The sequence below is a fragment of the Halichondria panicea genome, chromosome 14, assembly GCF_963675165.1.
Source record: "Halichondria panicea chromosome 14, odHalPani1.1, whole genome shotgun sequence".
NCBI lineage: Eukaryota > Metazoa > Porifera > Demospongiae > Suberitida > Halichondriidae > Halichondria > Halichondria panicea.
The window spans coordinates 1,630,246-1,655,335 of NC_087390.1; the positions used below are offsets into that span (position 1 = coordinate 1,630,246).

General features: G+C 40.7%; 2 protein-coding genes across 2 annotated transcripts; both read right to left on the reverse strand.

Moving 5' to 3' along the window:
- Window positions 1-6,435: 6,435 nt before the first annotated feature.
- LOC135347389 (uncharacterized) lies at window positions 6,436-15,754 on the reverse strand. The gene is made up of 18 exons (XM_064545358.1): window positions 15,691-15,754; window positions 15,198-15,299; window positions 15,044-15,148; window positions 14,863-14,967; window positions 14,703-14,804; window positions 14,550-14,654; window positions 14,358-14,462; window positions 13,922-14,023; window positions 13,769-13,873; window positions 13,584-13,688; window positions 12,828-12,929; window positions 12,663-12,767; window positions 9,109-11,375; window positions 8,962-9,030; window positions 8,410-8,781; window positions 8,199-8,282; window positions 6,753-7,095; window positions 6,436-6,614 (listed from the first exon to the last, which is right to left on the reverse strand). Exons 2-18 carry the CDS (start codon window positions 15,235-15,237, stop codon window positions 6,574-6,576), a joined length of 4,257 nt encoding a protein of 1,418 aa, XP_064401428.1. The 5' UTR covers window positions 15,238-15,299; window positions 15,691-15,754; the 3' UTR covers window positions 6,436-6,573.
- Window positions 15,755-19,174: 3,420 nt separating this feature from the next.
- Window positions 19,175-24,524, reverse strand: LOC135348140 (ankyrin-3-like). Its single transcript, XM_064546316.1, has 5 exons — window positions 24,511-24,524; window positions 24,021-24,322; window positions 22,535-22,636; window positions 19,581-19,829; window positions 19,175-19,296 (listed from the first exon to the last, which is right to left on the reverse strand). The coding sequence occupies exons 1-5, from the start codon at window positions 24,522-24,524 to the stop codon at window positions 19,175-19,177; spliced, it is 789 nt and encodes a 262-aa protein (XP_064402386.1).
- Window positions 24,525-25,090: the final 566 nt, after the last annotated feature.

Below are 25,090 nucleotides of genomic sequence, written 5' to 3' on the forward strand. Positions count from 1 at the left end.
GTGACTAGCCTATATAGCTATTTAGTGGTTACAGAGGTCAAAAGAATAGGTGGTCGTAGCGGCCCTCTGGTAGCTGCCCCCAGCTCCCTGCAGGCCACGTGAATACACCATCCATGAGATCTAGTCTCTTCCCCACACTCTCACTCTCCCATGCTTCCCTATACTGGCCCTCACTCCTCCATTCTCCCCCCTGATCCTTATTATACCCGACCACTCCTCCCCTCTATCCCCAAATGCTTCACCACTCTACCACATCCTGGCACTCGACTACTCCTCTTTCACGATATTTCTTTGACAAAGCATGCAATCAATCAATGGACCCGGTGGCAAGTAAGTTATAAATGTGTGTGCGCATAATTACATACTAAAGGTTTGTCTGTTAGGTGATGATCATGTAATTGTTGACGAGGAGGAGCCTCCCTTTCCTCCTGAGCTAACGCACGAGGTGAATGCTCTCTATAATTATGAGCATCTTACTTGTAAATTAATAAAGATACAACTCTCTCACAGTTGCATGGTTAATTGTATTCGGAGACTCTCTCCCCATTCAGATGGTGGTGTGTGGAGGAGATGATTGTGCTAGGCAGTGTGTTCGTCAGAGAACTGGGGTCCTCATAGTTGCTAGAAAGACGGACATGTCCACGGCAGCAAGAGGTGATGACGTCCGCACAATAGCAACGTGCTCCCGGCCCGTTGCTATTGAGTGAGGTCAGAGATGTGATTGGCTGGAAGCTTGTACCCGGCACTGTCACTAGGTTCTACTGGGGAAAATCAACACAAGTAAGGGACTGCATAATCTGGAGGAGTGTTGTGCAAATAATTATATGATTTCCCTTAAAGTAATACATGTAAATCCTTTAATTTTTGGAAATTGTATGAATAATTATAGCAAACGAATATATATATATATGCCACTCAATCCTGACCCAACAGACACAAAATAACTCGAGCATTGACTGAAGCTAAGACCTCCATTCATACATACAACTTTCAAAGAAAATTGTGCTAATTTGCGGGGGAAAAAACGCAAGTCGTTTGTAACAAAATATAGGCTTTCTATAATTACAGGGAGTCACAAACCACTGTTTGTAAGAAATCTATAGAAATTATAACGACTCTTTATACAAGTGTCAAAGCTCCACATGAATGGTCTATCATGTCTAAGATTTCAATTTTACACAGAATGCAAGTAACAAATTCGGTGAATTAATGCGGACGCTTTAAACAGTACCCAGTACTGCGGTCTTCAAAAATGTAGCGCACAGAGTTGCTAATATCGAGGCATGTCGGAAAGATTGGCCGTGTTTAGGTGCGCCCCCTCGCTAAAATGTGTGTGGGGTTTAAAGACTGTTTCAGCACTTTTAAGGTTCAGTATACCCTCCGAGATGTTATTTAGCGGATAGTGAGCTCAGTGCGAACATCGTCATGTCCTGCAATAGATTAGGTGTCACCTGCAGTTCCAAGAGTACTTAAAGCTGCTGCACATTCCAACCATTTGAAAAGGGGGAGGGATTTCACGAGGGTGCTGGGTCGAGTTACCAATGAGAAAAAAGGATCATCAGTGATTGAGAGCTTGTTAAGAATCTGCACGTGAATCAGGTGAGGTAGCTTAATTCAGCAGCTAAATGGTTAAAGAGACATGCACAAGATTATGTAATTGTGTACACAACCCAAATGAGCCAAATACAGTGCAACAACCAATCGGTTAGTGTAAAACATGGAATATACTTTTTGCATCACTGAGGCAGTGATGAGTGATGGCAAGATACTTGGCCACTTCCCAGAATGCAGCGCTGAGGGCCAGAGAGAGTGGAGTATCACCAGCCTTGTTGACTGTACCTGTACAGCAGTCATTGTTTGGTTTTACGTTCTACACACCTACAAATTATGAACATACTTCTAGGATCACAACGATGCTCGTTCACAAGGTACGTGACTGTGTCCAAGTGGCCATTGGCACAGGCCAGAGAGAGTGGTGTGTCACCAGACGCTTTGTCGACTGTACCAGTACATGTATACGAGTGTACTGAATGACTACAGCAATTGATGTGCCATATACGATTCTTACTTCTAGGATCACAATGATGCTTGTTTATAAGGTATTTGACTGTGCCCAAGTGGCCATTGACACAGGCCAGAGAGAGTGAGATATCACAAGCTTTGTTGGCCCCTGTGTTGGTTCATGTAGTGTTTGGTAACCAAGCAACACCTTTTATATGATATAATCAGTAACTGCATGCATGTAAAAAAATCAAACAGGGATGTTACATTAGAGTGCAGACGTATAGTAAAAGAGATAATTATAGGCTTCCTATACAAGTTTGTGATAAATCTGGTGTACAATTGTTTCTATAGAGTACAGGCAGCAACGGAATTTCTCAAACAATGACATGTCCTTTGCAAACCTTGCTGAGTGCACACACTCCCTGCCAGCGTGTACTCTCCAATGCTCACTAGAGCTTCCACAATATCCTTCCACTGCATGTCAATATTCTTAATTTTGGCTGTCCGCAGAGTTGCTGCTGTAGGATGTTGGCTCTTCTTTATGATTTCCAGTTGGTCATTGCCCAATCCCAAGCAAACACCAAGTTAAAGCCATTGGTCACATTCCAGTTGACTCAGCTGTTCCAGTGTTGGGTACGAGGACAGAGGATCTATATAATAGTCAGATAATATACTTATAGAAATTCCCGAGTGTACTGAGGGGGGATACTATAATAGTCCCTGATGAGGCATTTTGTCCAGTTATAAATCTGAGTGTTATTGCACTGATTGTTACTATGATGTACACTGCAGGGCTACAAAATTGCTTAACTTCATTACTTGGACGTACCCTAAGACACATATATATTATCTGTGACCATGCACGAACTACTGTGTATAACAGCTGATGAGCTGGTGGCTAACTCACCTCTAGATCCAGGCTGGAACTCCTCTACATGGTCAGCCAAGGCAACGTCTCCATTCCTTTTGGTCACATCAGCAGCAGTCTATCCATCACTGTCCTTGATATCTGCATGCATGGTTGCAATTGGTTGAACATAACTGAGCATGCACTGACAGTACATGTTTAATTGGTGTCTGCTATATAATTATAGCACTCGCCCAGACTAGGACACAACATAAAAGAGCTAGTTAAATCTGAGTGGGAAAACTTAGACAGACGTATAATCGACGTCAAAATTCAAAGTCTATATATAGAGATTGTGCATTATACGCACGTTTATATATGGTTTGCCTATACAGACTCTTGTTAATCCGGCCACCCTTGGGACAGTGCAAAGCTAGACTAACACCTAGGCTCACCTGTGGGACAGTGGTGCTCCAGTAACAGCTTAGCAGAGTCCTTCTTAATTGTTGTATAGGAACATGCCCAGTGCAAGGGAGTCGAACCATCATTATATCTGTAGCAGCTATACAATGGCTCCAAACTTGATGAGTACCTCTGCGCTGTGGAGATGGCTGTAAGCACATGCCATGTGTGATGGAGTGCATTCATTATTCTTTCTTGTGCAGTAGTCACTGTTGGGTAGAACTCCTCCCTGAAGCAGCTCATTGGACAAGTACTCTTTGGTCACAACCATCAAGACTAGCGTAGTAGAGTTGTTTAGCAAGGCGGTCACTATAATTAAAAGGGGAAATAATTACTAGTTTTGAGTGTGTGAATGGTAGCTACACCAATATCCGGTGCATCAAACAACCAATTATACAATATTTATAAATCTACTATAATAATAATACTAAACTTAACTACAGTATAGCGCGAAATTTTTGAGGGGCTTAATTTTCGCTGATTGCGTGAGTTAGCAATCTTACACGAAAATTATGTATCACGAAAATTAGAATTATCTGCTATAACGTGCAAAGATTAAAGGCATGGCTTCCGGTAAGCAGTCATTCCACGAACATTGTTCAACGAGATGCTTTTAGAGGCCATTCCACAAAATAAAAGTGCCTCGAAAATTTCGCGCTATAAGGTATACCCATTGACGGTGTAATTATTATAATTAATTACTCGATAAAAAACTCTTGAGGAATATACTATAGTGAGCAGTTACTCTTACCTGTTGTGTCCATTGTATAGAGTAGCTCTACACTCAGGCTGACAGCTCTGAAACTCAAGTATAGCAGTATACTATACGATTTTTCTTGCATGCACACCACCAAACATGATCACATCAGTATAGACACCACACAGGAAAAGGATTATGCCATACATGGGGAACCACTAAAGCAAAACCACACATATTTAATGACAATAAACACTGAAACCTCACATTATGTAGTCTCAAATTCCAGCCAATACAAAGGTTTGGGGAAGGCGTGGCCAGACTATACACATTATACACCCACCTTGATATACCGGCCATTAATTTTGGTTTGGCACGGATTGCTAGTAGTCGGGCGCCGCCGCCCTCTACCGTTGCCCGGAAGGAGGTCGGGAATCAAGCCTATCCACAGTTTTGTTCTGTTGTTGGAAATCCAACAATTCCACCAGCTCCAATCAGATTGCAGTATCTCAAGGGGATTGATCACACCCACTCAACTGTACCACGTGTGAATTTTGCACACGTTGGATTGACTGAGAGGCGTGGCCAACACCCACTTTAATAAAATGATTTCATCGCTATTGGTTAGCACCCACATAGAATGAATGATATTCATGATACTATTGCGTAACAGGCCAGAACAAAACTGTGGATAGGCTTGATTTCCGACCTCCTTCAAGGAGGGCGGCGGCGCTCGACTAGATTGCTAGCTAGATGTTTACTGCACAACACTCGCCCTGAAATGCGACCACTCTCGCTATTCCGTATACTGGCCAGTATACTGGCTGCCCCAAACTAATTATAATTATACGTTTATCAGCCATGGCTGGATATGATGCTTTAGGTGTGGTTGGTAAAACTACACAAAGAGCATTATACTCGAGACAGAACAGACCACGTCATTAGATTCGAGATAGGGTTGTTTTTTTGCCGCAGCTATTTCCTGAAATGCAGCTATTCTGGCCAAACTGCACTGTATTAATTAAAGGTGGCCGGATTAACGAGAGTCTACTGTATAACAATCAACGGTTTGACTATACAGTGGAACCTCTCATATATAATGGGTCTGAGGAGGTTGTCTTCTAGTGGGAGAATATAAAGAACACTAGCTATGGCATGGATTGAAACAAGATGCTCATATAATTATAGAGCATTCATCCCGTGCATGAGCTTCATTGCACAGCAGCGAAATAACTTTTATCGTAAGGCCACTCTAAGTGACACTCTGGTTTCTGGTCCTAAAGTTTCTCTAATTGCTTTTCTCATTATGTCTATATTTGCTAGTTCATCTTATGAATCATTCTGCAAATGAATATCATGATCACACTATTTTGTACCGCATGGACCATTCTGCGTATGTGTAGTAGAAATAATGAGTAGTAAAATCTGATACGGCGTTTGACCAAAAACCAGAGTATCCCTTGGAGTGGCCTAATTATACCTTATTATCATTATGGAGAATGATCGTGAATCTAAAAAGCAACAATTATAGAAAACAGTATTTTTGTCACCTTCAAAGATCGCCTACAAGTTTATAATAATCATAACTAGCGAATTATCAATGCAAAAGAGAACTACAGTACAGATGTGCATACATCATGCATGCTACTACACATATAACAGTGTAGCTACCAATTCCAGCCGCTCTTGTGCTTGTACTCTATATTATATATAAAGAACACTGTATATACAGACCGGCCAACTTACGTAAGCATGGAAACTCTACGTCGTCCAATCAGGTGGCAGCACCCTCACCACATGATGAACTTCTCAAGTCCCTACAGAGAAGAACTAAAGCTAGAGAGGACAATTACGGTGCCAATAGACTATGGCTGAAATAATCTGTATATATCCTAGCTAAAATCCCTTAATTCATTCACTGTAGTTGTCTTCTGTGCATTTCATTTTGTGTTTCTTCGCTCAATAATTATAGTACTTATTGTGTATACTATTCACGATGATCCATGCTTGATAACTTGTACCATGATCATGTGCATGCTCTGACACTAAGGAATATCCATTGAAACTCTCAGGATGCTCCAGGGTACAAATCCCATGTACTCCAGAGGTGTACATTCATGTACCCTAGGGTACATGGCAGCGGTGAGCCTGAAACTCTCCCTCCATCCTTTAAGGACCATCTCTTTTTTTTTAACTACCGTGACTGGAAGCACAAAAATGTGCGGTGTTAAAGTTGTAAATGTTGCTTCTAATTATAATCAATAGGTGTTTCACAGTAAACTAAAAGCTACCTGCATGTATACGTACCATGGATATATCATGGATTTGTACTACCCGAGGGCGCACATGGTACAACTATTACTTATACCTTAATACTAAAATAATGTTTTGCGAGATAATTGTGCAATTTTACGATTTACTGGCTGTAGTTTATACTTGAAGCAGGGTTAAATAACTGCACAAAACATGCACACACACACACATAACAAACAACTAATTAATTAATGTCATGGTGTTCAATTCAGTACAAGAGTCCTATACACATAGCTCTATCTCTATACAGTCAGTCACTCTCAGCACTCACATATAGATCACTGTATGAGCCTGCATGTAAAAAAAGTACTAGTGACTCAAGCAGTACATAAATTATAATTATAGACATACACTGTATTTGAAATGTACATGCAACATTTAGTGGAATATGTTCGTCAAGAATGAACACATGTACTGTCATTGTTATACCTTTTTCATTCAAGTACTGACAGATCTTGGTAGCAATTTCTTCCTTCCTCAGATCCAATAAGATCCTAATCAGTGCTTTAAAGGTTGCTTCGCTGGGTTCGTGACCTCTCCAGATTGACAAACAGTTTATCACTGCCACTTGATTCTTTTTACTAACATGAGCGCAAGTCCTCACATCAGCTTGTTCGTTTCCATTCAGCTTCAGTGGGTGGAGGTAGAGCTCCACATCATCAAAGTGCATAGCTACTGGAGCAAGGTCATCTTGTTCAATCCCTAGATCCAACTGCTCGTCAGTGACTCCATGCTTGACCATCAACTCGTGGAGACTGGTGGTCCATGGATCCTATAACACACATGAATGCGTAACATGCTGATAAAATAAGTATACTATAGCCATAGCCAAGTTGGGGGTAAACTGGCGTAGTAGTATACATTATACAACAGTGGCGTAGGAAGATTTTTACAAGGGGGGCTCATAGTAGTCTGGCCACGCCCTCCCCAACTTTGTATTCTTGCAAAGACTAGCTGAAAGAGGCTGGAATTCGAGACTAGGCTCATATAGTCATAGATCAATCATTATCTCTGCGGTAGATCTATCACTTTGCACTTTAGACATTTGAAACCTATAGCCATCATTGAAATAATCACGCAATTTAAAAGTTAGCTGGCTGCAGCTAGCATGCTGTAGCTTAGTCTCATCATAGATAGAAGAGAAAGGGATTGGCAACGGAGTGCACTCCCGGTACGATCCGTGTTTCGCCTCGAGGCTTACTTTTAACGTGGGAGTCTAAACATGAATAATTCATGAGTTTACTATAATTATGTAAAAAAGTCTACAAGCAGTTCTACTGCTAAACATCAACTTCACCTCATTTGTGTGGCCATTTGGGACATAGCACACTACTTAGTAACACAACCTAAGGACAGACTGTCCTTAGCTATATATCATAGGTGTTATAATTATAGGAACACAAGCATGAAAAACATTCTGTGTATAGCTACTTCACAAAAATCAAGATTATATTTTATTCATTTCTAAATGATACCTAACATCAGGGGGCATGTGTTTAAGTGTTGGAGGGGTCTTTGAGAAGTAGGCATTAGACACAATAAGTTTCCCGGGTTTTCGCGAGAGTTTTAGGGCGAAACACGGATGGTTTCAGGCCTATCTGTACTTTTTGTGTACACTCAATGTAAACGCATCACGTGAACTGCCTCCGTTGCAAATCCCTTTCTCTTCAGAGGTGCGGCTGATTCATGAGACTAGCTGTAGCTATAAGCTAGCTCAACAGTTCAAGCTAAACATTGCTCTCCAACAAGGGGGGACTACAGTTCCTGGAGACACCCCACTTCCTACGCCACTGTACAAAGAAGTGAAGCACTCATTATAGGGTGGGGCTAAGTAATTATTTTATTTACCTACACATGCAGCTACGGACAAAGCACCTTTTTCTCATCACCACTGATACCATCGCAACTGATACTAAACACTGAGGGATCGATATCATCATGAGCCACACCAGCTAGGTCCTGTATATATGTATGTGCATGAATAGTGACTCAAGCAGTACATGAATTAGTCCGGGTATACAGAGGAAAGGTATATTTATAATAGCTAGAGGAAATTAATAAGCTAACACACTATACACAAGCTTACATATCGGTGTTTGTCAAGAACAGTCATTGTATTTTTCATTAAGTACTGACAGATCTTGGTAGCGATTTTTTCCTTCCTCAGATCCAATAAGATCCTAATCAGTGCTCTGAAGGTTGCTTCGCTGGGTTTGTGACCTCTCCAGATTGACAAACAGTTGATCACTGCCACTTGATTCCTTTTACTTAAATAAGTCTCTCGCCTCACGTCAGCTTGTTCATTGTCAGTCAACTTCAGTGGGTTGAGGTAAAGCTCTACATCATCAAAGTGCACTGCTACTGGAGCAAGGTCGTCTTGTTCAATCTCTCGATCCAACTGCTCATCAGTGACTCCATGCTTGACCATCAACTCATGGAGGCTGGTAGTCTCTGGATCCTATACACATGACATGTAGAGATATTAGTAAACTGGTCTTAATTGGGTAAATTCGATTCTAAAACAGTAGATGTACAAAGAAGAAAGTTTGAAGCACCCATTATGGTGGGGCCAAAGGGGTCGAACAATTGATAATTCACATTCACAGAATGTGTACACAGTTACAAACAACACACGTACCTTTTGCTCATCACTACTGCTACTAAACACAGAGAGATCAATATCATCATGAGCCACATCAGCTAGGTCCTGTGTGTCAATGAAAAGAAAACTGTTGAAAGCAAAATCAATTAGACATTTATTCATATATTAGTAAATTCTACTCACCAGAGGGTTTCTCCCAGTGAAGACGCTGTACTTGTTGAGAGTCTCCCTCAGACAGCTGTAAGTTCCCTCAGTCTCACTCCTCCATGTCTTGAGAGCCTGGACCACCTCCTGTCTGGGACTAACTGACTGAATGTTGACATTAGAATTGCTCATTATTCTTCTGTACATGCGACTGTTTCGAGCTACTTGATTAAGCTCTTCACTATCGGGTTCGACAACTTGATTGGCAAAATGGAAAATGAATTCTTTGGAGATTTTCTCATCTTTCTTGACATTCTTGTCACTGTGGATACACTGTATGGTGATTTGATCTAGGCCAGCGTACGGCTCAAACTGTAAGAGGTGCTCAAAGGTGAGGCCATCTTGTTGTGTCGATTTTATCATTCTTCCATTGGAGGAGACAGTTGCTGCAATATCTTTGATGTTTACCAGCGAGAGGTCAGAAGGATTTTTCAGAGGATGCTTAACAACTTCATCTGGATCAATCACTGATTCAATCACATTCACATTGCGGCCAAAACTTTCAACAGTCTCACGGATTGTGTTCACAATTCTAGAGCGAAGAATCAGACCTTCAAGTCGAACTGTGTCAGTGCGCATTTTGAGAACAAGAGATCGGCCATTTTCAGCAAGCTCGAGGTGTGCAGTGATCCCATCATCGTTGTACCAGCAGATCCCACTCTTCCACACTGAGCAGAATCTCTGCAGGGAAGGGACATTGAGCAATATTTTTTGAGCAGGGGCAAGTCGGAACATGAACACTATCCTCAGAATGAGGACTTGAAGGCAGCGAGGATCAAAAAACTCGGTGTCTTGGGATGTTTCAAATATCCAGCCAAAGTGATACTTGATACTCTGAGCGTCTTTCCAAACCTGATCTGGAGTTTCGATACGAATCAGCCCTGGAAAGAAGAGGTATCGAGTGTCAGACTCAGCATCACTGTCAGTGGAAGAAGCAATCTCTTCTGAAATGAAATCCAAGACTCGTTTGTCTAAGATTTCAAAACACAGCTCTAAATGGGACATGAAGGCAATCAGCATCTCTATGTCGAAGCCATTGAATGCTTTCTTAAATTTCGACAAAGGCACCACTCCAGTGCTTGAAGCTAGCTTGCAGTGTTGGCGGAAACTTTCAGGAGCAAACACAGTCCCAGTTACTGTGGAAAGAAGCGTTTCTTTGTCAATCACTAAAAATGACTTCTCCAGAGAGCTGTCATTGCGGAGAAACAAAAGGAGACCTCTTTTATGCAGCTGGTCACAGATCTCTACAAGATGAGGGATCGTGCTGGGTATGAAAGAAAGAATATCTTGGGTGCGTTGTGACAAATCCTCGTTAAGATCGCTCTTAATTCTTTCGTGGACTTTTCCCAACAACAAAGCGAGGTTGTCTTTGAAGTTTTCGACAAGGTAAATGTAAAAGGTGTGAGCATTCAAGCTGATGATTTCTGGAGAACGGAGAGTAGCAGAGCTTTTCTGGATCTGTCTTTTCGCTTTTTTCATATCATTCGAATCAGCGAAGCGGCAATCCATTGGAATAAACTCCGTAAACTCAAACTTTGGGAATTGCTTGATAATGGGGGCAAAGATGGCCTCTTTGGCACGTGGATCTTCTCCCATTTTCTTCACCTGGTCTGCATGGCTACCAACTACTATCACGTGTGCTTTTTCTTTCAGATTGGTGCACTGGTTTTGGACGAGGGTCAACCAATGATACATGGAATCAATAATCGCCTCGTCATTTTCTATAAGCTTAGCACAGAGGATAATGATGGGTGGTGAGGTTTGAACAGCATTCTCAAGAATGGCACAGTGGCTCGTGTAAAACTCTTTCTGACCAGCAAAATCAAAGTAAATGATTCTGCCAAACTCCCTGGTGTTTACTTCGTACGGTATAATCCCCACTGTCCTTGCATCGACGCCATTTACTGGTCTTGCCCTCTGTAGTATAGACCGAAACCCTCTTGAGGTGTGAATAGATTTCAACAGAGTGCTCTTCCCTACGCCACCGTCGCCAATTATGAGCGCAAACAAAGGAAGTTGTGGGGGTCGCTCGGAGGAGAGCCTTCCGATAAGGTTGCTGTGTTTCTTGTAGACATTGGCAGCCTTGGCTCCGTGTTTCAAGAGGAGCTTTATGATCTTAGAGTTATTTGCCAAATCGAGAGGTGTCTTGCCTTCTTTGTCGGTCACATTCGGATCACTGTGGCATTCTGCCAGTAGAAACTCCACTTTTGAATCACGCCAATACTTTATTGATAGTAAAAGGGAACCTAGAATAATATAGAAGTTAATCATTGTATACTCCATACATAATTATAATTATACACACCTAACCCAACTTAGTAAAGGAATTACCGTAATCCTGTTCCCAAATTAATAACTCTGTATCTATTATTGTATTGGCTGCAGCTAACTCAACATCTATTCATTCATGCAAACTTCCAACAAAATGCTAATAGTGATGACCATTTCATAAGAAAAAAATGTATAAAAAGACGCAAACAAGATAATTATATAGGTTGGTCAGTGGTTCGAAAATAGCAATGAGCTCCAACATACAGTTTCTCCAAAGCATATATGGAGTCAATTGTGCACACACTGGATATAATATGAGTACAATCAATTGATGTAAGGAAGATCAACAAATCATATAGATTGCAAGTCCCACAAAAATCGTTTCAATGTGATCGCTATAATTATAGGGTTGGCCGGGGAAAACACAAAAAAGTGTAGAAACAAGAAATTTGGCGAGAGTATAACTTCAATCCGTTACAACGTCATTTACATGTACATTTTACGCGAAATGTTTTTTCGCTGGTAGTTTTCTACCTATTTGGTAGTTTTCCCGGCCAATTCTAACAATTTTTCACATTGTGCTCTGTAATTATGCCTCGAGGTGTAGCCGCACGAGGAATACGGTAAAGATGACTGTGTGTGTGTGTGTGTGCATGTGTGTGTGTGTGTGTGTGTGTGTGTGTGTGTCTGTGTCTGTACTTGTTCCAGCTGTAACTGCTCAACGGTTGCAATGCGAAGAAAACTAACAGCGGCTTCTATAGCAGGGGCGGATCCAGAAGTAGTTCGCTGGGTTCGTACAAACTACCCTTCCAGCTAGATAATAATCACTTCACCACGGTGCAAATCAATGTGGCTGATGCAGCCAGTAGCCAGCCCCACCCTCTTGCTATGTAGAGAGAACCAGCCCCACCCTTTTATTATGCAAAGAGAACCAGCCCCACCCTTTTATTAAGCAGAGAGAACGAACTTTGTACGACTTTGTCTAGCTAGCTAACTGTACTGTCGAATTAGTATAGATTGTAACTAGGGTGACGCAAGCGCCATGGGGCAAGCGACGCATCGTGAATTGAAATGTGGGTAGGGCCATATGTGCATGCTCACTGCTGAGGAAAAATGATGACCTTCTTTTTAGTGAAATATGCATGGAACCCCAATCTCAAAATTTCAGAATCCCCCACTGGTGATACACTGCTATAATTATGTATAATTGTACAGAGCCTAAACACCATGCGAATACAGTGCAAACTTTTGTTGTGATTTACTTTTTGTATCACAGTGATGAGTGATGGCGAGATATTTGACCACTTCCCAGTGTCCACCTCTAAAGGCCAGAGAGAGTGGGGTGTCACCAGCCTTGTTGACTGGTTCTGTGGAATAAGACTATACTATCAACAACGCAACATGCAGCACTGATTATAAACACTTACTATTTGGATCAATATGCTTGTTAATAAGAGCCTTGATCATATCCAGGTTACCACGGGAACACTCAAGGGAGAGAGGAGTGTCTCCAGCCTCATTCACTGCAACTGAGGATACAAGCAAACTGTGGACTCTATAATTATATAGAAAGTTAACAGTTTCGCAGTATACACATATTGGGTCACATTGATGTTCTTGAGCAAGCTATTTCATGGTCTACTAGTTGTCCAGAAATGTAGAAAAGTAGTGGATTGATTTATGGAATTTGATGTCAAGGCATATACATGATGATGCTGGCCGAATGAGGTTCAGTACTACTAAATACTGGAACTAAACAGGAGTCAATTAGTAGCTACCTATATACTTGGGACTGTGAAAGCATTGACTATGATATTCTCATTGATGAAATCATTTCATGAAATGGATAACAACTTTTATCACAGAATAGATTGATCAGTCACAGTGCAAAAGTTCCAATGTCGCACCACTCTATCTAGTGTCTGCAAGAATTAATAACATGTCTGGCTGAGATTCAGAATAGCGGCTCAATCCAGCTCAACTCTATACTATTAGCACTATGATTATTATATGCATGTATATATAATAATTATTACCATGTTCCAGATAGTTTAATTTATATATACACTGTACCGTGCTATATAGGATCTGTCATTGACAACGGAACCCATAATAAAAGAGTATTATCACCAAAATTTAATTCAACCAACAGGTTAGCAAATTTAAACTAAATTGGGATTTACTTTTTGTATCACAGTGATGAGTGATAGCGAGATATTTGACCACTTCCCAGTGTCCACGTTTGTAGGCCAGAGAGAGTGGAGTGTCACCAGCCTTGTTGACTGTACCTGTGCATGTACGGTGTGTACTGAGTAATTGTTGACATGGCATAAGGTTTTCTATCACACAACAACAACTATTAATGTACTTCTAGGATCACAATGATGCTCGTTCACAAGGTACTTGACTGTGTTCAAGTGGCCCTTCGCACAGGCCAGAGAGAGTGGGGTATCACCAGCCTTGTTGACTGGGTCTGTGGAAGACCACCATCAAAAATGTAACAGCACTGATAAACACTTACTATTTGGATCAACATGCTTGTTGATGAGAGCCTTGACCATATCCAGGTTACCACGTGAACACTCAAGGGAGAGGGGAGTGTCTCCAGCCTCATTCACTGCAACTGTGGATACAAGCAAATTGTTGACACTATAGAAAGTTTACAGTTTCGCATTTGGTTTTCTACGGCATTGGATTGATTATGGAATTTGATGCCAAAGCATGCATGCATTAATAGTTGTTTAGCACTACTATAATTATACTCTGAATAATACTGGTACTAAACAGTGCATGCCTCTGTATATAGCTAGTAGCTACCTGCCTCGACTGTGAAAACATTCTATGGGTTACCCAAATACATTTTAAGTGGACAATCAACTGATGAAAGGGAAAGTCTATTGTCACCAAAACTCAATTCAGTGCCAACAGGTTAGCAAAAAACTTAAAATGGGATTTACTTTTTGTATCACAGTGATTAGTGATAGCGAGATACTTGACCACTTCCCGGTGTCTACGTTTGTAGGCCAGAGAGAATGGGGTGTCACCAGCCTTGTTGACTGTACCTGTACATGTATACGAGTGTACTGAGTGATATTTTGGCTTAGCCAAGATTCCATTTTACATTCTATCACACCTAATGATGAACGTACTTCTAGAATCACAATGATGCTCCTTCACAAGGTACTCGACTATGTCCAAGTGGCCATTGGCACAGGCCAGAGAGAGTGGGGTGTCACCAGCCTCGTTCACTGGCTCTGTGAGACCACCATCAACAACGTATAACAACCACTGACAAACCTTACTTTTTAGATCAACATGCTTATTGATGAGAGCCTTGACCATATTCAGGTTACCACGGGAACACTCAAGGGAGAGAGGAGTGTCTCCAGCCTCATTAACTGCAACTGTGGACAAGCAAATTGTGGACACTAGACTAAAGTTAACAGTTCACTGTACACGCACATTTTGGATCACACTGATGTTCTTGAGTGAGATATTTGATATTCTTCAAATGTCTTTTTTTGTATGCCAGAGAGAGTGGGGTATCACCAGCCTTGTTGACTGTATCTGTACATGTACGGCGTGTATACTGAGTGATTGTTTGTCATGGCATACAAGCTATCACAAAAAAGGATGAACCTACTTCTAGGATCACAATGATGCTCGTTTACAAGGTACTTGACAGTGTTCAAGTGGCCATTGGCACAGGCCAGAGAGAGTGGGGTGTCACCAGCCTTGTTGACCGGCTCTGTTGGAAGACCACCATCAACAATGTAACAGCTCTGATAATCACTTACTATTTGGATATACATGCTTGTTAATAAGAGCCTTGACCATCTCTAAGTTACCATGGGAACACTCAAGGGAGAGAGGAGTGTCTCCAGCCTCATTCACTGCAACTGTGGATAATTGTGGACACTTAAAAGTTAACAGTTTTGTAGTGCACACACATTTTGGGTCACACTGATGTTCTGAGCAAAATGTCATAGTCTAAGTCTACACTATGTTTATAGTTGGCAAAAATGTATAGGGTTGTCTCAGGCATCATGGATTGCATGGTGTTGGGTAATAATTATGTATGGAATTTGATGGCAAAGCATAGTTATAGCATTTATAGTTGAATGAAGTTTAGTACTAAAATACTGGGCTACCCTAATCTAGAGCTTGTGCTTGCTTACTGCTTCAAGTGTGAACATATTCTACTAATCACGGAATGTAATTGACCATTTTGGTGCGAAAGCTCCACCAAAATGCACTAAAACCAACAGGTTAGCAAACTTGAAGATTTACTTTTTGTATCACAGTGATGAGTGATGACGAGATATTTGGCCACTTCCCAGTGTCCTCTTTTGTAGGCCAGAGAGAGTGGGGTGTCACCAGCCTTGTTGACTGTACCTGTACATGTACGGGGTCGTGTACTGAGTGATGCGGCAATTGATGTGCCGTGCTTACTTCTAGGATCACAATGATACTCGTTCACAAGGTATTTAACCGTATCCAAGTGGCCATTGGCACAGGCAAGAGAGAGTGGGGTGTCACCAGCCTTGTTGACGGTACCTGTATAGATGTACAATTAAGACTTAGTGCACACTGAGTGATGCAGGAATTGATGTGCTATATGCTTACTTCTAGGATCACAATGATGCTCGTTTAGAAGGTACTTGACTGTGTTCAAGTGGCCATTGGCACAGGCCAGAGAGAGTGGGGTGTCACCAGCCTTGTTGACTGTACCTGTACATGTACGGGGTCGTGTATACTGAGTGATGCAGCAATTGATGTGCCATGCTTACTTCTAGGATCACAATGATACTCGTTTACAAGGTATATAACTGTGTCCAAATGGCCATTGGCACAGGCCAGAGAGAGTGGAGTATCACCAGCCTTGTTGACTGTACCTGTACATACATGTGTACATCGTGTAAGACAATCATGTTACATGATAATCAAGCAAAACTCTATCTATATGTGTATAATTAAAACAAACGAGAATTTGATACATTAGGTGTACCACAGCATTCAAAATGCTAATACAACTATACAGCACCAAAGTGCTAACTCTCGGTTGTTGACCTATAGCAACAAAAAGAGTGGCATATACAGTAGCAAGTAACAGGAGCAATAATATTAAAGTAGACTAGAGGCACGCTGAAACTATTGAGAACGGATCACAGTAAAGCCAGCAAAGAATCTGTTCTGGGGATAGGATAAGCAAAGAAGAAACAACCACAATCATATTTCTATAGTTTTCCACTTTCATAACTTTTTCCATTGTTCATGGTACGCTTGTATAGCTATATATAGCTATAGTGCAGCCAACGTGCAAGTTATATAGCTTTTATTCGATGACAACGAAGCCACTATTAAAATGAAAGCACCACGGGTACGTGCTGATGCCTTGGTGGAGATACCAAAGCTACATAACATATAAAGCTACCAGTATCATAATTATGATGAACATTAATATTAATTTTGCATGCAAACTCAAAGAGTTGGTAATGATCAACCATTATTATATCGATTGATGCCAAAAGTTCAAGTCTAAAATTAATGGCTGCATCAGCAGAGCCTTGCAGCTCTCTTCTTGACTCTTGCATAGCCTACCTTAGGCTGTCAGCTAAAGAAGCTAGCATAGCTAAGGAAATTTTGACTGGAGATTTTATTATTAGCAGTTATTTCCTGCTCATGCTCATGCTGAAGAGTCCCACCCACAAAACTGTAAAACAACGTAGCTAGATAGACAGCACAGTGCACAAAACTGTTCGATCTTTAAAGCAATAGTTTCAGTATTATTGAGCTTATTTAGTGACTTTATTGTCCCAGCTCAGGAGCAGCAACCTTGAAAATCCAGGTAAATAGCACTTTCCGGACGGGTCACAGGACAGAGCCTCTTAATCCGGGACGTACTGTCCCGGGAGTTTCAGGACAGTTGGCACCTCATGTATTATGACATGAAGCTATTGAATCTATAGCTATAATTATACATTGATGCAAAATGTGAGAAATGATCGACCATTATCGTAGCTAAATAGGATCGGAAAATTTTTAAAAGTCCATAAAATTAATGGCTGCTGCATGAAACAGCTAAGTGCAGCTCTTTTCTCATTCTTGCAACTACCAATAGCTCATCCAACTTAAAATTTAGTTTACCGTCCTGAATTCTCGTGAGGGCAAGCTCTTCATTACATAATGCATCATGTACAATAATTACAGCAATTTTGTTGCCCATGCAGTGAGTGGGCAGATCAAAGCAACCCAGTACTCTGTAATATGGAATGTTGCATCACTACCATAGCAACCATAATTATATGTGTAAATGCAGTGGATGAAATATGCTTTTTGCCAATAACTCAGGTCACTTTGAACTATAGTTGTGGGAAGCAAAACTAAGAATTTACTATGGAATTCAGCAAAACTAATGAATTCACTCAAAATACACATGTCTATTATTGCCAATCAGAATAGTTTGACGTCATTGGGCAACGAGTTAGTTATTGCAGGCACCCTCGTGCAACATGCCCGGCCCTCGACCATTATGTTGCTCCAGTGGCATGTTGCACTCGTGCTAGCTGGGCAATATAACAAAGTAGAGTTCTTCCTTCAAGTTATTTTTGCCTTAGTTATAGCTCTGCCACATACTTGATGATGTCATATTAATTACAAATAATGAAGTAAAGTACAAAGGTCAATAATGGAAAAGAATATGGTACCGTCTTTCTTCTAAATATAGGATCACTCCAATAGAAGAACCAGCTGAATTTTTTCGTTCTATTTACGAATTATTTTATTGTGGTGCTTAATTAATTAGTTAGCACGACCATTACCAACAACCTACAGTTATAAAATACAGCTAGCATGTACATGGCTTTAAGCCCATAGTCTGTATAAGTCAGGCTCAGTTAAGTATAGGATATACCACACCTACTCGGAGGATATGCACCCATACATCCTCCACTACCGTGGTTACTCTGAGGAGGAGCCGAGAGGTATGTAACCAGAGGATATTATGTGGGTGTATATCCTCCGAGTAGGTGTGGCATATCTGACTTATACCACGTGACCGCAGCACTATAAAAGGACCTCCCCCTAGCAACAATTCAGTCCTCCACGATGCAGACTGCACAAAAAACAGGACTATGCCGGATTTTTCAGCCGTCAAAGAGCTAGTTGAGCAACACGTCGACTCCTACAGATGCTCAAGAGCTTCCTTGGTCCAAGCGTTGACCATTCGACGTCCCTTACTGGAGGAGTTACAAGCTTTTCTTGGAAAAAATGTATCTAAACCAAGCCCATGGACACACGGAAGCTTAGCCATCTTGCTGAAGAGCAGCTTCGATCCGTGTTTCTGCAGTCGCTTTGAGCCTTGGTACCGTCAAGCATGGCTCTTTTCTCTTTGCTTACTTTCTTTGAACAAATGAAAAAACAATTTGAAAACTGTGCATGCCTGGGGCTGTATGCTAATATTCTATATATCTTATACAGCTGTTGACCAATGAGATCAAATAGTGCATGGTGATGTATAAGTGTGGTATAAATGCTACATATACTATTGCTGATACACATACAGTTGATAAAATGCTACTGCAGATAGAGATGACGATCATATAGATTTTGAATTTTTGAGCGGCTATATATATTTGAGGCAACCAGGTCACTGTAATACCAGAGGTCCCAAAGAATCTGACTTGACAAGCTTTCAGCAGACCCTCTTTAGCCACACAACAGTGATAAAAATTCGATAGGGTTTCATATATAAAAAAAGCAGGAGCTGCATGATCTAGGAGGGAAAGGATAAAATTAGTTCACCTTTTGAATTGAGGCCCACAGTTTCCACAAGGTGCTTGATACAGTCCAGCCAGCCATAGAATGCACTCACTGATAGAGCACTCTCACCTTCTCCTGCAGTTGGTACAATTATTGTTGGTATACAATCCTATATATAAATACTATAAAACCTGGTCTATACTCAGAACAGACATAATTATTATACTGTACAATTACAAGGGTTTGGTTTAAATTATAGTGTATAAAATTATAATAATCACTTATATACTACATAACAGATATAGTTTGCAACACAAGCTCGTAATAAATATGGTGTAGGTATAGTAACGGATTTCTTAAACAATATTCTATATACAAGCACGTGAACTATATATATATTATATATGTCATTTTCTGACCTTGCTGAGTGCATACACTCTCTGCCAACTTGTACTCTCCAATGCTCACTAGAGCTTCCACAATGTCCTTCCACTGCATGTCAATATTCTTGATTTTAGCTGCCTGGAGAGTTGCTGCTGTGGGATGTTGGCTCTTCCTTATGCTTTCCAGTTGATCATTGCCCAATCCCAAGCGAACACCAAGTTGAAGCCATTGGTCACATTCCAGCAAACTCAGCTGTTCCAGTGTTGGGTAAGTGGACAGAGGATCTATGCATAATAATTAAGATATATCTGTGGGATTTAGAAACTCCTGTTAGTATCCTGACTAATGGAGAGGGCATACTTAGTCTAATAGTCCCTGAGGCATTGTCATCATTTTCCACTCCTCATGCATATACTAATTGGTACATATTTATAATTATGAAGGTATCACTATAGACACCTATAGTGACCATTCATATCGTAATAATAAGTACGTTCCAAAGTTCCAACACCTTCAGAAAAGCTGATCTTAACTTAATACAAGAGCTTCAACAGTATTTTACATTACAGTAGACTCTCGTTAATCCGGTCACCCTTGGGACCATGCAGCTTGGCCGGAATAGCGAGGTGGCTGCATCTCAGGAAATAGTCGCGGCTTAAAAGACCTTACCTCGAATCTAACAGTGGCGTAGGAAGCACGGGTGCTCAGGGTGCTGGAGCACCCCCTTATCTCAAGCTACCTTACCTACTTGCTCCATGAAGTTCAGAACAGCTAGCTAGCTTGATACAGCAGCTAGCTAGCTAATATAATTATAGTAGTCGAGCTAGTACAGTGCAACAACCAAAGAGAGTAGATTTTTTTTTTTGGTACACATTTTTTACATTTTGTGGTATATCTTCTAAAGTAAAAGTGATATGATCTATTTGAGTGCAGGTACTGAAAGTTCAACTATTGGCGCTTCCATTGGACCACCACCTGTTACATCACATGACATCATCAGTATAAAATGGCTGTCTGAAGATGTGTACTTCCGAAAATATGTTAGGAATAGAAGTAGCTTATTTGTTTGAGTTAAGATCTGAAATTTGTTGTGCACGTACCTGAGTATATTGCTCATCTTTTGAGCTTCAACGGAAGTCTGGGCTACTAGTAAGTTCTGAGAAATACTGCATTTTGTTGTTTTTTGGTGGCAAATATGTTAGGAATACAACTTTAGATTTTATATTAGTTAAGGTCTGATTTTTGAGCAGCATGTACTACAATAGTGTACTTTTCATCTGTACTAACTTACAGGAGTTAGGCTAGCTTCTTCTTTGCTAGAGCGGCCCATCTTGTCAAAAACAGTGCTTTTTATGACTTTTGGGGCAATTTGGCTACGTAGTAAGCTCAATTACCACGCCCCTGTGACACAGAATGACCAACACCAACTGTGTATTTGCAGGTAGACATCACATGACCTTTGGATGTAGCAAATAACAACAAGATGATTTGTGATGTCACAAATCAATGAATATCATTGCATACGTCAGCAAAAGTAGCAAAACGGAGCAAAATCACCATTTTTGACAAGAAGGGCTGCTCTAGCAAAGATGAGACTTGTCTAGCTCCTGTAAGTTAGTACAGATGAATTCTATGCTATTGTAGTACATGCTCCTCAAAAATCAGACCTTAACTAGCATAAAATAGAAAGTTGTATTCCTAACATATTTGCCACCAAAAAACAACAAAATTCAGTATTTCTCAGAACTTACTAGCAGCCCAGACTTCCGTTGAAGCTCAAAAGATGAGCAATATAGTCAGGTACATACACAATAAATTTCAGATCTTAACTCAAACAAATAAGCTACTTCTATTCCTAACATATTTTCGGAGGTACACATCTTCAGACAGCCATTTTATAGTGATGATGTCATATGATGTAACAGGTGGTGGTCCAATGGAAGCGCCAATAATTGAACTTTCAGTACCTGCACTCAAATAGATCATATCACTTTTACTTCAGAAGATATGCCACAAAATGTGAAAAAAAATAATATAAAAAAAAATCTACTCTCTTTGGTTGTTGCACTGTAGGTAATAGTTACTGAGCTAGCTATACTAGCATAGTTACGTACACAGTACAAAGGTCAGCTAGAATTTATCCAAAATCATGTAGAATTAATTATTTTGGCAAATTTTGATACTGTACCAAATTTGCTTAGTCCGGGAATGTAGAGTGCCCAAATTTTTCGGGGGCAAGCCCCCGGACCCCCAGATATATCATTGGCCTCTGGCCACCTCAGCACCCCCTTACAAAAACATCTTCCTACTCCTCTGTCTAATGAGTACTTTTGCGGTTCTTGTCTCGAGGATAATGTAGGATAATGAATCATTCTGTTCTCTATTTAAGTGTAATTCAATTTTATTTGCTAAACCACACCCAAACGTCATATCCGGCCGTAATATACGTATAAAATTACATTGAAAACCTTGTTTGGGACAGACAGCACTGGCCGGTAAACAGAATAGCGAGGTGGCCGTACTTCAGGTCGAGTTTTGTGCAGAAAACATATAGCTAGCATTCCGTGCCAAACCAAATGGCCGGTATATTGAGGTGGCCGCATTTCAGAGAGCCGGAATAGCGAGAGTCTACTGTATACAGAAACCACTGCCGATTTAGCTGTATACTGACCCAGGGGCGTAACTAGCAATGAGGCAGAGGAGGCCCTTCATGCATCTTGTACTACAAATGTCATGTGACTCACCTCACTATAGCTTTTAATAGCTCTGGCTAGCTAACTTCTGGATAACTAGCCAACTATAGGTATATAGAATGAACAGAAAATGAGCTCTATCACTATCTTGTAGATGAAAAAAAGACGTTAGTGGGTGTAGTTTCCGGATAAAAATTTTGGCAAGCGCCCCGGTTGCTTCTCCTTCCCATAACATTTCTAGTTACGCCCTTGCTGACTATGCAACTCACTATAACAGCAGCTGATGGCCAACTCACCTCTAGGTCCAGGCTGGAACGCCTCCACATAGTCAGCCAAGGCTGGGTACCCATACTCTCTGGCCACAACAGCAGCAGTTCGTCCATGTATGATCTTGATATCTGCATGGGGTTGATTGCATGAACAGGAGCTAATGAACATAAACCGACAGTATATCACTAAAAATGACTTCTCCAGAAGTTCCCAGGCCTTGCTGTCATTGTTCATGCATAAATAGAAGGTAGTAAAAAAAGAATAGACGAAATGAGGCAGCAAAGAAAGAAATGGGCGTACTAAGAAAAAGTAAGGCGGCCTGGTTTGGGAAATCGCGTGATCCAAAAAGATTTTTATGAACGTGGGCGATATAATTATAGCCCATAATCGTGGTGTAAGGTATTCTCCTACGCATTCAAGTTACTGAGACAACCACACAGTCAGCTTTACCGTATCCCTCGTGCGGCTACGCCTCGAGGCATAACCACCAAGCTGTGCTGGTGGGGAACAGTTAGGGAAACAGCGTGGCCAGCTCTGGTGGCAGTAGCTGCCTGCTAGATGATAATGATGCATAACTAAACTATTAGTTTAGATCTAGCGTTTAGAAAGACGCAAGAAAAATTTACTATGGTATAATATTATATAGAATCTAGATCTATACTAGCCTTATAGTAGATCTAGCTAGCTTTTATAAACTGTTTGCAAACTTCCAGTTCCAAGTACAGCTAGCAGGGGGCAAAGTTTTAGTCGTACATCTCTACGTGGGCAGTCCAACATCTCTAGCTCTGCGTGCCCATGCTCATTTTCATCCTTCTACCACCCTACCCTTACGCGACTTCCCGATACAGGCTCTCTAACTCTACCTCTATTTCTTTCTTTATTCCTCCAATTAATACCGTATTTTATCTCATTGAATGATTAATACAGTATTTTGAATTAACGATTATGATAAAGAACAGAAAAAGGAGAGCCTCTATGCATATGTAGAGGCTACTCTCATTGGACACAATATTCAATTTCAAACCTTATAATAATTATAGTGGAAATAATTTATTATTATTTTTGGCAATTTGGTGAATCTATAATCTTTACAGTGAGGACGCCAAAGTCTATATAGAGATTGTGCATGCACATTTATGGCTTGCCTATAATATACATATATAGTATTGACACGTGCATGTGATCAAATGCATGCAGTAAGATCGGTAAATTGCTAATTAAATCGCTAAATACAATGCTTGCCAAATTTTCCCGCTCTACGGTATTTGTAACATGAGATGCCTTACTTTATGCATAAAACATGCTGAACAATGTTTGTAAGTTTGTTATACATAGTAACCGTGCACTATTGCGTATACCGACTACTCAAAGGTACCTATAATATATATAATTATGACTGTGAAGGCTTTGCTATATCTACAATGGCAGCCACGTACTGCATGCTATATATATATACACCTAGACAAGATGACAGACACCTACTAACACAGCTGGACTAACACCCAAGATCACCTGTGGGACAATGGTGCTGCAGTAACAGCTGAACAGTGTCCTCACTGTTGTAGAAGCATGCCCAGTGTAAGGGGGTCCAGCTATTGTTAGCTGTAGCAGCTACAATGGCTCCAAACTTGATGAGTAGTTCTGCACTTCGGAGATTGTTACGAGCACATACTCTGTGTAGTGGAGTGTCTCTACTACGCTTTCTAGTGTAGTAGTCACTGTTGTTGGGTGGAGCTCCTCTTTGTAGCAGCTCAAGCACTGCTTGGTCACTACCATTCTGACTAACCTTGTAGAGTTGTTCAGCAAGGCGGTCACTATGGGGAGATGATGTTTGCAGCCATTATTGTTTAATTAGTGTTTGGGTGTGCATGCAAATGGTAGATCAAAATCGAATTAAATCTTCTACTACACATTGACGTGTAATTATTAACTGCACTTAATTACGCTCTTATTATTTTATTGAGGAAAGCTATAGATAATTATAGCGAACAGTTTCTCTTACCTGTTAGTATCCATGCCGGTAATAGAGTAGTTACTCATCAACTCTACTCAACACTCAGACTGACAGTTCTGAAACTCATTCATGCAGACATGCAGCTATAGCAACAATACAATTAGTTTAAATTATCATTGATTACTGCACACCACCAAACATGGTCACATCAACACACATACAATGGGGAACCACTCAAACCAACCTATACAATGCAAACACTGCAACCCAACACTATCTCACATTTTACATTTAAATTATCATTGATTACTGCACACCACCAAACATGCATGGTCACATCAACACACACATACAATGGGGAACCACTCAAACCAACCTATACAATGCAAACACTGCAACCTAACACTATCTCACATTTTACACTCACATGCAAGGTGGGATATGTGTTACAACTTTGTACTGGGGAACTATATAATACTTAAACCAACCTCTAATCGTAATTTAAGTCCCTCTTCAACCAAGAACTAGTTCACTCATTGTCACATAACCCTGTTTTCTTGATAAGAGCGAGTGAATAATGTTTTATATGCAGATCAAAAACAATAAAGTATATGCGCAGAATAACACA